The 14568-nt window shown below is 54.3% G+C and overlaps 1 protein-coding gene across 1 annotated transcript; it reads left to right on the forward strand.

Moving 5' to 3' along the window:
• Nucleotides 1-4734: 4734 nt before the first annotated feature.
• POMC (proopiomelanocortin) lies at nucleotides 4735-14063 on the forward strand. Its single transcript, XM_069805477.1, has 3 exons — nucleotides 4735-10555; nucleotides 12285-12485; nucleotides 13099-14063. Exons 2-3 carry the CDS (start codon nucleotides 12357-12359, stop codon nucleotides 13732-13734), a joined length of 765 nt encoding a protein of 254 aa, XP_069661578.1. The 5' UTR covers nucleotides 4735-10555; nucleotides 12285-12356; the 3' UTR covers nucleotides 13735-14063.
• Nucleotides 14064-14568: the final 505 nt, after the last annotated feature.

The following is a 14568-nucleotide window of genomic DNA, read 5'->3' on the forward strand; positions in this document are numbered from 1 at the left end:
TTTCCATATTGAACAAAACTGTTGGCTATTGGGTTTTCTTCCCTTAATGTAAAGAGTTTCTAGATGATGTTCCCAGAGTAATTCCCACAAAGGAGATACTCAAACCGAGGGCCACGCTTGGCTTCAACAGCCACTTGTGGGAGAGAAAAATAAGGCTGAAGCATCCTCCCTGGAGCTGGCAGGAGCTGTGCCAGTGCAGCGGGTAGCCAGCCTGGACAGCAGTGCTGGGTAAAACAGTGGGGAGAGGGACCCTGAGATCAGCCCACAAAGCTCTGCCATAAGGGACAGCAAGAGAAGTGCTGTGTGAAGGGACACGATGGGCAGAGGATGGGAAAATGGGGCTGGGGGCAGGGGGGAGCCAGAAAAAGGGCATTGCAGGGAAGTGAGGAGTGGTGGTCCATCTGGACGTGATGGACGTGAAGACCTTTCGGTGCTGACACTTCTCTTTAGGCTGGATCCCACTGCTGCACCAGCAAACCCCACTCCACCACCACAAGAGTTGTTCCTCTGGTCAGATGTTAGACGTTTACCCTCCAGGTTTGTCCTGAGCGACCCCATGGCCAGTGGAGAGAAAACGGATGCAATGGTAGACACCGAAATGATGATAAGATGAATTGCACCCCACAGATGGCTCTTTATGGGGCAGTATGGGGGGGTATCACGGCAGGGCACCAAGGGGTACATCTTGCTCTCGAATCCCAGCCAAGAGCTCCTCCAGCACGATTAGCTAAAGACCAGCTTTCCTTTATTGCACATGAGTGGATAGACATTTAACATGCTTGTCTACAATGAAATCCATTATCCTTGTCTTTCACAGAGGCCCTGCAGTTCTGATTCCCCCTCTTCATGGCTGGAGGTAGTGGGCGAGAGGAGGTGGAGGAGGGATGGAGCCAGGTACGGCCAGGCCCTTTGTGTGGCCACTCAGGAGGCACTCTCCCCATAAATGTTTGGGCTCCTAAATGGATCTGACCTCCCCTCCTCCAGTCCCTTTGCCTTTCATTTTCCTTCCCTCATTATTCTTGGGAAAAAAAACCCAACCCTCATCCGGATCATTAGCGTCAGAGACGGAGACGGGCGCTGAGTGCCACATGGAAGAGGTGAACGTACATTTCATTCAGTGCCCCTCGAGTGGCATTTTGCTCAAGGCTGCTCCTTCACAAAAGGAGATGTGAAAATGGTCCCCGCTGGCGGCTCACCGCTGGCCGCCCTGACAGGGCTCGATGCAAAGCTGCCTCTTCAGGGAGACAAAGCACAGCCATTTCTTCTGCCTTCGATTGATGTCTGAGTTGTTTGGGGAGCATTTAGAGAGGAGGGGAGAGGGGAAGGGGGGGTGAAATTCAATGAGAGAGCCTGGGCAATGCTAATAGAGATAACGGCTCTGAAAGACTCAAGGTTGAGTGCTCGGCATTTGGTCTGCCCGTCTTCAGCATCCTTCCCCGCTGTTTGGGGGGACATCAGCTATGACCCCTCCAGCGGCCCGGAATTAATTGAAGCCAACACCAAGAGCCCTGGGTACCCCTTGGCCAACTCTTTCCAAAGTCATAGATGCAGATTACACCACCCTGCCAGGGAGTAGCTGTTCTTGAGCATCCATCTCCCCAATGTGCTGTGAAAAGCAGCACCATGAAGCTCTGTGCCACCACCATCCTCCTCTGCCATGAGCACGTCTTCTTCTGCTTCCTCCCAAATGCAGGAATGCACAATGTTTCCATGGGCAAGCAACTCTTGCTCTTCCTGCTCCATCCCAAATCCCATTCCATCTGCTCCCCACTGTAGTTCTGGAGGAGATGAGGTCCCCACCGCCATGGCCCAGGTGCTGCAGCCTCTCCTCTGCTCGATGGCCTGTGGCCAGCCTTCAACAGCTCACGTGCCCTCGGTGTGCAAACAACCTACCGGCTCTCGCTTGGTCTCTCTTTGAGGGAGAAATGTCAAAAAAAAGCAATACTTTTCTTATTCCTGCCCAATGGAGTGAAGACAGCCCCAGGTATCCTTGGCTAAATCTCCATCCCTGATCCTGGTCCCCTGGAGAAAAGGACAAACTAACCCAACTCTACCTACCCCAACCTCTTAAGACTGCAATGACCCAGATTAGCTCCCCCCGCTAACAGCAATAATCAGTGATTTGCTATAAAATAATCAGCAGTAAGAGGCAGTTCAGAGGCTCCTGAAGAGCAGGGAGCCCCAAAAGCAGAGTAAATTTTAGTGCTGCTTCACTGCCCGCGGTCACGCTCCAAAAATATCAGCAAAAGCCATACCCTGAGGTACATGGGCCATGGATTTCCAGGGCTCATGGTCTCCACCAGCTCCAAGCCCTGGATGCAAAACTGCCCTGTGATGCCCTGCCCCGGGTAACCCCCGGGTACATCGGATGGAGATTTAGGGTCCAGCTGGAGCTGGGGAGCTGCTTGTGCTCTGGAAGGCACCGCAGGTCTCAGGGCTGCTTTGGGATCCTGCGGGGATCTGGCTCTGCCCGGGGGTTTTGCTAAGTGCCTTCGCCCTTAATCCTCCCGGAGAGCATCAGCCCTGGGCAGCGGCAGCATCTCGAAGGGGCAAGCAAGGCTGTTCGCACCCCTCGGGGCTGCTCCTCTCTTGGCTCCCCGCAGCCTCCTGAATCCCCCTCCCATCCTCTCTTCTCTCCTGGAATATTCAATGTGTGATTTAAATAGAAAGGAAGTTGCAGAAAGGAGGAAAACGGGACACGGCTGAGTGTCACAGGGGCTGGGGCCAGTTCTCCCGTGGGACCCCAAAATGCAGCATGAGCTCTGGGTTGCAGGAATGAAGTCCCTGCTGGGCTCCTAAACCCTGCCGAAAGCTGGCTCCTCCCTAAGAAGCCGTAATCCCTCTTAGGGGCACGGGCAATAATCAGGGATTTGGCTCTGGGTGTGCAAATGTGTGTGTGTGTGTGTGTGTGTGTGTACAGCATGTGCGTGTGTCTGCGTGTGTATAACTGGGTCAAAAAGAAAAGAAAGGTAGCGTGAATGAGGAAAGAAAATGCTGAATTGGACAATCTGGAGTTCCTGACCCATCTCTCCTATTGCCCCAGAGATGGCTCTGCCCTGGGCTAACCCCCAGGGCCGGGTGCGCACCCGTGCCGGGCAGGAGGGGATGATCCGGTCCCAGTCCTGGAGGGAGGGCAGGATTTATCCACGGCACTTTTAGCCAGCTGAAAGTCAGGCAGCTTCTCCCAGCTCGTGGCCCGGGCTGGCTCCGCTGTCACCAAAGGATTTACATCCCAGGAGGACCTTCGCGTCCTCGGATGGATAGCAGGGACCCGAGAAGCTGCTCCAGGCAGGATGGGTGTCCCTCTGTGGGGACAGGACACCCCCTCAGGAGGGTCACAGCTGTGCCCCTACCCCAGCCATGGATTTGCTGACCCTGTCCTTCCAGGCCAGAAAACAACACAGTTTCCAAACCCAGGAGTTGAAATGAGATTTATTCAGTCTAAAAGCAAGGTGCAATATTTATTTACTGGGTTTTTTTAATTATTATTATTACCAGCAGCTGGAATTGAGCGAGATATGCACCTCAGGGAGGGTTTCCCATGTAACACTGTCTCACCCCTGAGACCTGCTTGCATCCCCAGCCAGAGAGGCAGCAGCCCTCTTCCTGCCCTCCCCGGCTGCTCTGAGCAGTTTCAAAACAGTCCACAATGGAGAGAGCTGAGCCTTCGCAGAGAAAATGGACTTATTCCCATCCAAGCCATTACTCGCTGCTGGGAGTTACAGCCCCAAAGCCCTGTGACCATCTCTCTGCTCCTAGAGCGCACTCACTCTGGGATATCCATGTCTTTCCTGCACTGGGGATGCCCAGGAGTATTTTTGATTCCTTGCATTTCCAAGAAAAAAAGTCAACTGTATTTCCCTCAAAAACTCTTAATGAGGGGGATATAAATTGCAACGGATGGTGGTCAGGACCATTAGTTCTGCTTTGCAGCTCTGTGCTTGCAGAAATGCTGAATGGAGGGGTTTGTGAGCCCTGGCAATGACTGGTGATGCCCTGGTGATGCCCTAGTGATGCCTGGTGATACCTGGTGATGCCCTCGTGATGCCTGATCTAGCACACATGAGAAAAGCAGGTGCACTGGAGAAAGGTCATGGTGGTATTTGTCCATTCACTGCTGTCCAAGGAGATTGGTGTTGGGGGGCAAAACCAGGACAAACAAAACCAGTAATGTGCTGGGCTCATCTGCCAAAAGATCAGCAACTATTTCTGCAGCCAAGAGCCTCCTCTGGGTCGTCCCTAGGGAATGTCATCACCTTGATCCCTTGGGGGGCTCCAGAAGGAAAGACAGGGGTAACAGGAACAAAGCCTCAGCCCTTAGAGAATCATAGAGTCATTTAGGTTGGAAAAGACCTTTAAGATTGAGTCCAACCATTAACCTAGCACTGCCAAGCCCACCACTAAACCGTGTCCCTGAGCACCACATCTACACGTCTTTTAAATACCCCCAGGGATGGTGACTCCACCACATCCCTGGGCAGCCTGTTCCAGTGCTTGACAACCCTTCTGGTGAAGAAATTTTTCCTAATATCCAATCTAAACCTCCCCTGGCACAATTTGAGGCCATTTCCTCTTGTCCTATCGCTTTTTACATGGGAGAAGAGACTGACCCCCACCTGGCTACAACCTCCTTTCAGGTAGTTGTAGAGAGTGGTAAGGTCTCCGCTCAGCCTCCTTTTCTCTTTCCTCCTTCAGGCAACTCAAATCAGCTCAGTTGTGATGGTCAGGAGAAGCCTGACTCCAACTTTCCAAAGCCATGGAAAATCAAGCTGTTGGCTCCTGTCATAATTTCTAAAGGGATCAAGACAGAGCTGCAGGACAGGGCTTCCCTGAAAGGATTTGGCCAGTTGGGATGAATTGGCTGGCTGGAAAAATCAAGGTGAGAAATGCAAGAGAATTCTGGAGGCACCAGAACATGTTGACATTTTCCAGGCTATCAATATTTGAGGAAATTCAGCCACAACGGGGGATAAACGTGCCAAGAGGTGCTCAAAGACTGATGTGCAAACCAACACCTTCCCTACAGAGGAAAGTCTGCGGCCCCAGCTGCAAATCCCAAATGACAAGCTGGTTTTCGAAGGAGACTTTGGGAGAGCAAGTGCTCTTGTTCCCTCACCTGCTTTTCCAGGCTGCCTTGCTGCAGCATCTTTTGGGGTCATGCACACCACTTCCCAGGTGCTGACAGCCTCTCTCCCCCTGACTTTGGCTCTGCTCACCAACTACATCTGCACCAAGACCAGATGCTGCCTGGGAGCATCCCCAGGCATTGCACCGTGACCACTCAAAGCCCTTTTACTCCAGCCAAGCTCCCCGAGTCTCTCGATCCCCATCACGCTCCGCTTGGTGCAAAACTGGTGCCAAACACCCTGTCCTGGTGCAAGATGTGCAGCTGGTACCCACCGGAGCATCCTTTCTAGGAGACATGAGGGTCATGAAGGATGATCAGGAGCTGCTAAGCAAGGCAAGCATCCTCTCAAACACTTGTGCCACTGGATATGTTGCTCTGATAATAAAAAGTGAGGCATTTCTTTACAGAGCAGGGAGATGGGCTGTCCAGCTCCCAGCCAAAGGATGCTGTAGGTGCTGGAAGTCGATTGGCTTGAAGGGGACACTGGAAAAGATTGTGAAAAAGAAATCCAGGAAGGGCTATTAAACACCGTGACCCACAGATTGCTCTGGGCATGCACTGCTTATCAGCCTCTCCTCCTAACAAGCACAAGTTGCTGCAGTGAAGATGCATCCTTCACCATGAACTCAGAAAAGCAGCAGAAACAAACCTGTTTAAGCTGAAAAGGCTCTCGTCCTTAGAGGAGCTTGCTCAGGTAAAGGGTATGATGCAGTCTTGCACAGATCCTGCAATTATAGTTGGTGCATGATTTATCCAGTGGGGTGACATGACTCAAGCTCCTTGCAAATATCAGGAAGAAAAGATAATGCCAGAAAAAATCTACAAGCAAAAATATCCAAAGTCATCCCAGGAAACACCTACAAGCAAAAATGTCAGTGACATCGTTCAGATCCTCAAATGCCTTTAGTTGTCTGTTCCTAAAGAAGTGCCCAATTTCGATTCAAATCAGAGAGAATCAGGCACAATTATAGATTTTAGCATATAAATAGTGCTGAGGAAAAGGCATTTGCTCAATAAGCTCAGGCAGAGAAGCAATGAGTGCCATTGGTTCACATGCCACACAGCCATGTTTTTCATCCATTTTAGGTCTGATCCTACTTTTATCAAAGTCAGTAGGAAAATCAGTTGACCCCAGTAGAAAGGAAAATGACTTCCCCCTCTGCAATAAAACTCGTGTGTGCCAGGTCCCAGCCAAAAAAAGGACTTTTTTTTTCTACTGGAGGCTGCCCTTGGCTGCTTCTGCTGTGGAGCTCAGCACCTTCACGTGAACTTAAACCTGGTACCGGGTGCCTGCTGGGCCAAGGAATTGGTGGTGGGATTCCCAGTCCCTAGCTTCAGAGCTGTTCTTGCTCCTGCAGAGAGGCTACAACCAAGCAAGCATCAGCATTTTTCAAGAGCAAGATGCGTGGCGTGTTTTTCACCACCCGCCATGGGCACAAGGCAGGCACGGGTGGGTTCAGAAGAGAAACCTTGATCAAAGCCAGCTGGAAACCACTGCTCCAGTTGTGCACAGATGTGATGACCTCCATTTATGCACCCAAAAAGGCCCTAATCCTATGGGCGATCTGCCATTTGCTGGCTCCAAGGCTCAGATTTACCATCAATAAGTCTCTTCTGGCTTTAAAATCTCACGCGATGGAGATGGATAGTTTTATGGTGGTGATCCCACTTCCAGTTCATCTGGACATCTCCTGGGGTCCCTGCTCATTGTACCCTACACAAGCCCTGAATGCAACTGCGCTGGGGGTTCATCCTCACCCCATTTCACCAAACGCGAGATGAAGATGGTCCAGATGGAGCGGGGTCCTCAGCACCGCTCCCCACTGCACCAGCTGCACCCAGGCAGGAGCCAGGGTGGGTGCTGAGCCCAGGAGACCTGCTCAAACAGAGAACGGGTCAACTGTCTGCAAACCACTGCGGGAAACCTGTCCTGAGATAAGAGGGACCGATTCGGCACCCAACGGCACATGGCTGTGCCAGAGGGACTCATGGGTCCTAGGACAGACCTACGTGGCCGTCACAAGGTTTTTGCAAGCCCCAGAGCACCTCTTTCCCCCGTGACGCTGGTGTTTACAGCCCGGCGGGATGGCTGCCCCACGTCCCATGGGATTTGAGCACAGCTGCGACATTCGCACCCAGACCCGGAGCGCATTCACACCCAGGTGCGACCTCTTCTCCAAATTAAAATGGAAAGGCCAGAAAACACGTGGCTAATGAGCCCATTCACCCGTGGACATCTCACCCCCGTGCCCAGCTCTGCCGGGAAAGGGTTGCATGTCCTGAGCATGTGGCTTTTATCGAGACAACGTCATGATGAAGCCACCAGATCTCATTCAAGGTATCCCTAAAGTGAGGTCTCCAGCGCTGCGTGGTTTGCTGGAGCAGAGGCCCGGCCACGCTCAGAGCAGGGGCTGGAGGACGCTGCTCTTGCAATGTATTATATGGTCCTGGATGGTCTTCAGCTCTCCCCTCCTCAGGGAGAAGAAGGAAGAAGTTCCTCCTAATGGGATTTTCTCCCTGCTGGAAGGTCCTTTTCTTGTCATCTTGGCTTCCCACCACTCCCCTTCATCTGCCTGGGCGCTAGCTGCACCCACTAACCGTTTACACACTAGACTCTTTAGAAAAAAAGATAAATTAGCTCTGTAATAAAATATAATGAGTATCCTACTGTTAACATCAGGAGCAGCCCTGCGCTGGGAGGGGGACCCGGTCACTCCAGCACCCCCAGCAGTGGAGGTCGCAACTCCTGTGTCCTCCAGAGATGCTGGGGCACCAGCATCCCCCGGGGATGCTGCGTTCCCCAGCACCGGGAGCAGGGAGGCTGAGCTCCGGCTGCCGTTGAATCAGGGAGGGAGATCTGAAAGCACTGGCTGCAAGGCTGGCGAGCACGGAGGCATCTGGCACAGGCTGCCGAAGCCGTGGCAGAGGATGCTTCATCTCAGCCCCTCACCTGCAGCCGTCTGCTCAACGAGGTTTCCTAAACAGATTTTGCATCTTCCTTATAAACATAAACCACTCAGATTGGTCTAATGAAGATGAAAAAGCTTTTAAAGTGGGAATCATAGCTCCGGTTTGGGCCATAAAGTATCTCAGAATAGCTCTCCGTCATGGGAAAATATTGCAGATCGGGGGATCTGTCAGGGAGGATGGAGGCAGCTGACGCAGTTGTGGGCGCTGCGGCAAGATGGTTTGGAGATGGATTTGGGGAGGACAGGGGTCCGGAGAAGGTGCGAACCAAACTGAAACGCTACAGAGGCTATTTCTTGAACCTCTGCTGCTTTTGCCTCTTTAGTAATCCACTCTGGAGGGTTTCATGTAGTCCCGGAGTACCCGGGTGAATCTGTTGCGCCCCAATATCCTTTGTCAAGGAGGTGCACATGTCTGCAGCCTGCTGAAGGATAACCCACCTCCTTTTTTGTTTATTCTCAGCCTCTTCTCTGGCTGTTGGAAAGAGAGGAGGATCTCCAGAGGAGATGTCTCCAGGATGGAGCATCTCCACCCTGAGGCAGATGTCTGGATGAAGTCACTCAAGCACACTCTAGGTCCCTCCAGCCCCAGTGTCCTGCTTATGGGCTGCTCTCCCCAGGAGGTTGCCTTTGGGGTGACTCCTTTCCCTAGAGAATACCATGTCAAGTAAAATAGAAGCAAACCTTTCGCCCACCCAAGGTGAGACCATATCTGCTCCTTGCTGATAAGATCGCAGGCAAATCTCCGTGTGTGGCTTTGCCGTGCCCTGCAGTTTGGCTTCTTATAAGTATGCAGATCAACAACTGGGCTTCGTACGGGCTGGCGGGAGGGATGTTCATAGCCCATGTCTTGTCCTTGCTTGAGCCCAGACCCAACAAAAATCACTGTTAGGTGCTCCGGGAGGATGGTTCAGCCTTCAAGGGCCACCTTGTCATTACATCCTGGAATGGACAAATGCTGATGCAGATGTGTTTCTCCACCTGGGTAAGCCCAGAGCTGGAAAAAAGACCTTAAAATCTTAGAATCATCCCCTGATCCTGATGCCATCCCCCTGGGATGCTTGTGGAGAGCAGCCAGCAGAGGTGATGAGCAAGGTCAGAGCCAAATCTGCCTCAAGCACATTGGACATCGGGTGTAAAAGGCCATGCAAACCCTCGTAAACCAGCTCTGAACACTGTCCTGCTGCTGTTAAACCTCCCGCACGGGGCCTGGTGTGGTTTTAGGATGTGGTTTTACCCCAAACCACCCCAGGGCAGAGTCAGGAGTTAGCAAAACCACAGCCATCCGCAGGGGAGGTTTGTACATGACCACCCTCTTTTGGGTGGAAAAAGAGAATTGAGCCCTCCAGGCACAAGCCAGCTGTCTGAGGGGCTGGAAACTTGGCACCAGATGAGTTTCCCCATCTCTCCAACCCCCTCGGATCCCCCATCACCCCCAGCCCCTTTCCAGGCTTGTCCGAGGGTGCTATCCTGCACTGAACACTTTGCAGAGGATGGAGCATCCCTCTTGCTTGCCCGTGCAAGACTTGGCCAAGGTGCATGAAGGAGCCTCCTGGAGGCCACCACTGCTCTTACACATAGAGTGGCCAAGGCCAAACCTATAGAAAACATGAGTCCTGCTGGGCTTTGGGCTGCTGTGCAATAGGGAAAGTGTCCGCAGCCCAAAGCTGGTCCAGCTCGAGTGGAGTGGAGAGGCTGGGGTTTGATGGGCGCAGAAAGGGAGCAGTGAGCCTGGCCGAGCACGTAAACATGTCCACGCTCTGGAAAAGCCACCCCCAAGCTGGAAGTTTCTCTCCCGCTGCTTTTACACCCAAAACTGGTGGCTGGAGGACTCCCTGGCACATCAGGCAGAGATCCCCGCTGCCTGCGCTCACCCTGCCCGGGGTGAGAAGCCGCTGCTGTCCTGAGAGCTTTGCTTTTAACTAAATCCCCTTTTATCCCGCAGAAAGACAACCCCAAATCCTCAGCACCCATCAGAGCACTAAGCCCTCCCACGCCTGAGCCCAAGGAGTGACGGATGCTCCTGTCCGGTGTGCCGGTAATAAACAACCCATGCCAAATCCACCGCCGGCAGTGCCGGCTGGTACCCGGTGAAGGACTTTCCATCCAATCCCCCCCCCCCCCACTCCAGCTCCAAAGCTGCAAACGCAATTAGCAGCATCGCCTGGAAAACTTTGCTGGCTGCAGTTCGCCGAGAGATGCTAATCCCTCCATCCGCCGCGGAGTCAGATCCGGCGAACGCCCGTCGCTTGCTCATCTTTTGTTCGGTACCCGGAATGGTCCCTCTCGCCCCCCCCTCACCCCTCCTTCCCTCCAGCAGATGCAGCAGATACGATCGCCGGGGGGGGTATAAAAAGCCGCCGGGACCAGTGGCCGAGCGGCAGACGCTCGCCGGGAGCGTGCGGGAGAGGGGGACGGAGGGTGTGCGGTGGCAGCGGTCGGGCTCCCACCCTGACCACAGGTAAGCCCCAAAAACCAGTGACCAAGCCCTGTGGGTCTCCCCCATGTGTTTTGGGGTGCGTGGGGGGAAAGAAACTTTGCAAAAATATGGGTTTGATGGATGGTGGGGACCGGTTGCTGCGGGGGGGTGACACGCTGCGATGGACGGCTGCCGGGCAGGGGTTTCCCAGGGAGGGATGGGCAATAAAACACACTCTTCCCTCCCTGCCTCCGGCTTCTTGCCCTCTCACCTCCGTTTATTGTTGGGTTTATTTGCATTATCGGGTGTTAATGTGTTACAAAGGTGCTGCCCGCTGCCCCCCGGACCCTTGGTGCTGCTGCGCTGGGGGATCCCAGGCAGCGACACCCACAAATTCAGGCAGAAGACAGAAAAGCAACCTTTGTGTTTAAATTTGGTTTGTCTCACTGTTTTATTCCCCTTTCTGAACTTCTATTTGCTGTCATAACCATCAGGGTCTTTTTTTCCTTTGCCAAAGAAAGTTCCCCTCCACCCAGGTTCAACCTGGCATCTCTTGCACTAGAGGGAAGGGTCAGCTCTCTCCTCCAGCCACACGTTCTGGGCCAAAATTAAATTTTCCTTCTGTTTTCTTTCAATGTGGGATGGGGTTTTCCTCCCGTAGAGCTCCCACAGCATGGGGGAAAGTGAGACACGTGAGTCCACGCTGAGTTAAATACGGCTGCTTGAGAAAGAGTTGGGGTTTGCAGGGGAGAAGCAACACGGGCATCCTTGGGGACCCTGGAGCCAGGTCCCATGGGTGTCCGGGAAGCAACCCCAACCTCATCCTTGATGGCACAGCAGCAACAGCTGGTTCAGCCCCAAGGTTCCAACCGGATCCTGGGTTAATTTTGGCAGCCCCTGGGGCATGCTGTGTCCCAAACACCGCCAGCACTTGCCATAGCCCTTCCCAAAAGCCAAGCAACAGACTTCAATATTATTTAATGTAAAACATTCACGTCTTACTCTTCTAATCCTAATTTAATATTATTTACAGTTGTGTCTCCCACCACGCAGGAGTTTTGCAGCTGCTCGAGGAGCATCGCAGGACAGGTTAGGAGGGAGCACATATTTTTTAGAGGATTCAGCTTGCAAGCAGCGAGTGGTTGGCAAAGGATGAAACCTTGAGACAGCTCCCTAACGCTTTCCCCTTGCAGCATCACTCATCTTTATGGGGTTCTTAGGAGGCGGCAGCAATCCCTGCTGAGAGCGATTGTCACCTGCGGTAGCAGTGACAAAAGACCTGGGCTCCAGAGAGACGCCTTTCGGTTCAGAAGGCAAAAGGGAGAGGCAGGAGGGAACCTTGCCCATTTTCTGGAGCGGCTGAGCAGAGCGGTGCGGGGGCAGGCAGGGAGGCAGCTGCAGGTGTTGCCTTCCCTTTTCTTTGCCTCAGTTTCTCCTCCAGCAAAATCAGCCCCATGCTCCTGGGGTGTAGGGAGGTGCATCCCTTTGCAACGAGCTTGAAGCAGGGGGGAAGCTTTGCAGAACGAGGGGTTTGAAGCACTAACGCAGCTCCCGGGGGACAGGCAAAGCTGCAGCCCCGCAGGAAGGGACAGGGCTTGGGGACGCAGGTCGGTGCTGCAGGAGGGGACCTGCAACCCCAACAGAGGCGACTTAGAAAAGGGGAAGAGTAAGAAAGGGTAAGGCGGATGCATCAAAGAAAGCATTAAAGAATCTCCTGAAGGAAAAAAAAAAAGAGGGTCGGTGGGTTTTTTTCCTTTTTTTTCCCCCATAGGTCCTGCACGGTTTCTGGGCCCGCAGCCCCTCGTATCCCTCGTGCGAGCCCAGCCTCGTACCCCTGGCCAGGATGCCGAGCGCGGTGTGGAGCAGCCTGCCCGTGGTGCTGGGGCTCCTGCTCTGGCACCCCGCCGGCGCCAGCGGCCCGTGCTGGGAGAGCAGCAAATGCCAGGACCTCAGCAGCGAGGCCAGAATTTTGGTAAGCCTGGGGACGGGGACTGGCCTCCAGTTGTCTTTGGTTTCTGACCCCCTCCCAGGTACCGGTGTGGTGGGGCTGGGGGAGGAGGTGATGGGGATGCCAACACCGTGGGGTGACCCGCAGCAATGTGGGGCGATGCTTTGGACCCAATGAGCTGCAGGTTTTGGTGGGCTCGTGCCTCCTGGCTTCACGCTGGGGGATGATGCTAAAATTATTTTTTGAGCCTGCAGCGGCCCTCCTGCATGGGATGAACTGGCTAATTTGGGTATCGGCTTTGCCCCACGCCCAAGGGTGCTTGCAGAGGGTGGTGGTGGCAGGACGGTGCAGCGGCTCGCCTTGTGCAGGTGCCGAGTTTGCTCCAGGGACCCCACCGTGGGGGCTGTGTGCCCCCCCCTGCACTGTTTCCAGCCACCCAGGGCTAGTTTGGTGCCTGGGCATGATGCTCCAGGCTCAGCTCTCAAAGCTCCTGACTAAGGGGGCGGCACCCGCACGGTGAAACCATCTTGTGAAACATCCCGCTCCATGCAAGCAGCCCCCCCGTGAAATCCCCCCTCTCCCAGGGGATACCCGGCCACGTGCTCACCTTTCCCGCACATCTCCCTGCCCCACGCAGGCGTGTGCCGTGGCGTGCAGAGCCGACCTGTCGGCCGAGGCACCCGTCTACCCGGGGAACGGGCACCTCCAGCCCCTCTCCGAGAGCATCCGCAAGTACGTCATGAGCCATTTTCGCTGGAACAAGTTCGGCCGGAGGAACAGCAGCAGCGGCGGCGGGGGGCACAAACGGGAGGAGACGGCGGGGGGCAACCCACCGCCGGCATCGCCGCCCGCCGCCCCGCCGTCCCGCCGCGAGGAAGAGGAGGGAACGGGGCTGGAGCGGGAGGAAGGCAAACGCTCCTACTCCATGGAGCACTTTCGCTGGGGAAAGCCGGTGGGACGCAAGAGGAGACCCATCAAGGTCTACCCCAATGGGGTGGAGGAAGAGTCGGCCGAGAGCTACCCCTTGGAGTTCAGGCGGGAGCTGGCGCTCGGCGGCACCGGGGCACCGTCCGAGGAGGAAGAGGAGGAGGAGGAAGGCCAGGAGGAGGAGAAGGCAGCCGGCGGCTCCTACCGCGCGCGCCGTTTCGGCTGGCACGCGCCCTTGAAGGACAAGCGCTACGGGGGCTTCATGACCTCGGAGCACAACCAGACCCCTCTAGTGACTCTCTTCAAAAATGCCATCATCAAAAGCGCCTACAAGAAGGGGCAGTGATGGGGGAGAGCCCGAGGGGCGTCCCACCCCCTCCACCACCCCTCCCCGTAGCTTTAGTGTCCCGCTGGCATGTGTTTCACTTAGAGATCACTCGTTATGTCGTTCTTAATTAGTACTCCGAACGGGTCCGCTCCCGGGTTTCACTGGGTGGGAAGAGGTCAGGGATAAAGACATCAACCGCTTTGCCGCACCCACTGGACACGCACGGGGAGCAGGGATGATGCCCCGTTTGGAGCACGCTGGATGATTTTCATATTTTCACTGAGCTGTACAATACTGTAAATGATAGATTAAAAGAATTCTAAAAAAAAAAAAAAAAAATTTTTTTTGCAAGCTAAACAGGTGTCAGCAACATCTCTGGGGTTTGTAAAGGGACAGAAAAGATAACTGCAAAGTAAAATCCTGCAGCTGCGGGGTAAAGAGACGTGGCTGGGAAAGTGCTGGGGACCATGTTTTAGGGTGGGGGGAGAAAGAACAATTTTGCACCCCCAGCTTGGGAGCTTCACAGGAGTCGGTCATGGGGCTCCAGCAAGGGTGGGCTCACTGCAGCCAGCCCAGAGAGGGCACCAGGGGCTGCATTTTGGTGGGGGCCATCTCCTGCACACCCCAGCCGCGTGTGTTTCGGTCCCGGAGAGGAGCTCCACGCTGATGTGACACGAGATGACAGCTTTTGCTGGCAGCTTGGGGAAACGCAGCATCCTCTGGGTGCTGTCCCAAGGAGCAAAGGCACTGAGCCAGGCTCCCCCAGCACCCACGTCCCAGGTAAACTCATTAATCCGCCATTAAACAATAATGCTGAAGAGCCTTGGGACTAGGGAAAGCTTCATTATTTAT

This window comes from Haliaeetus albicilla, chromosome 18 (genome assembly GCF_947461875.1).
Source record: "Haliaeetus albicilla chromosome 18, bHalAlb1.1, whole genome shotgun sequence".
In the NCBI taxonomy this organism is placed as follows: domain Eukaryota; kingdom Metazoa; phylum Chordata; class Aves; order Accipitriformes; family Accipitridae; genus Haliaeetus; species Haliaeetus albicilla.

Excerpts from the sequence above, each read along its gene's own strand:
- POMC (XM_069805477.1), top strand. The coding sequence starts at position 12,357 with ATGCCGAGCGCGGTGTGGAGCAGCCTGCCCGTGGTGCTGGGGCTCCTG. Across the intron at positions 12,486-13,098 it reads GCAGCGAGGCCAGAATTTTG|GCGTGTGCCGTGGCGTGCAG; the intron begins GTAAGCCTGGGG and ends TGCCCCACGCAG.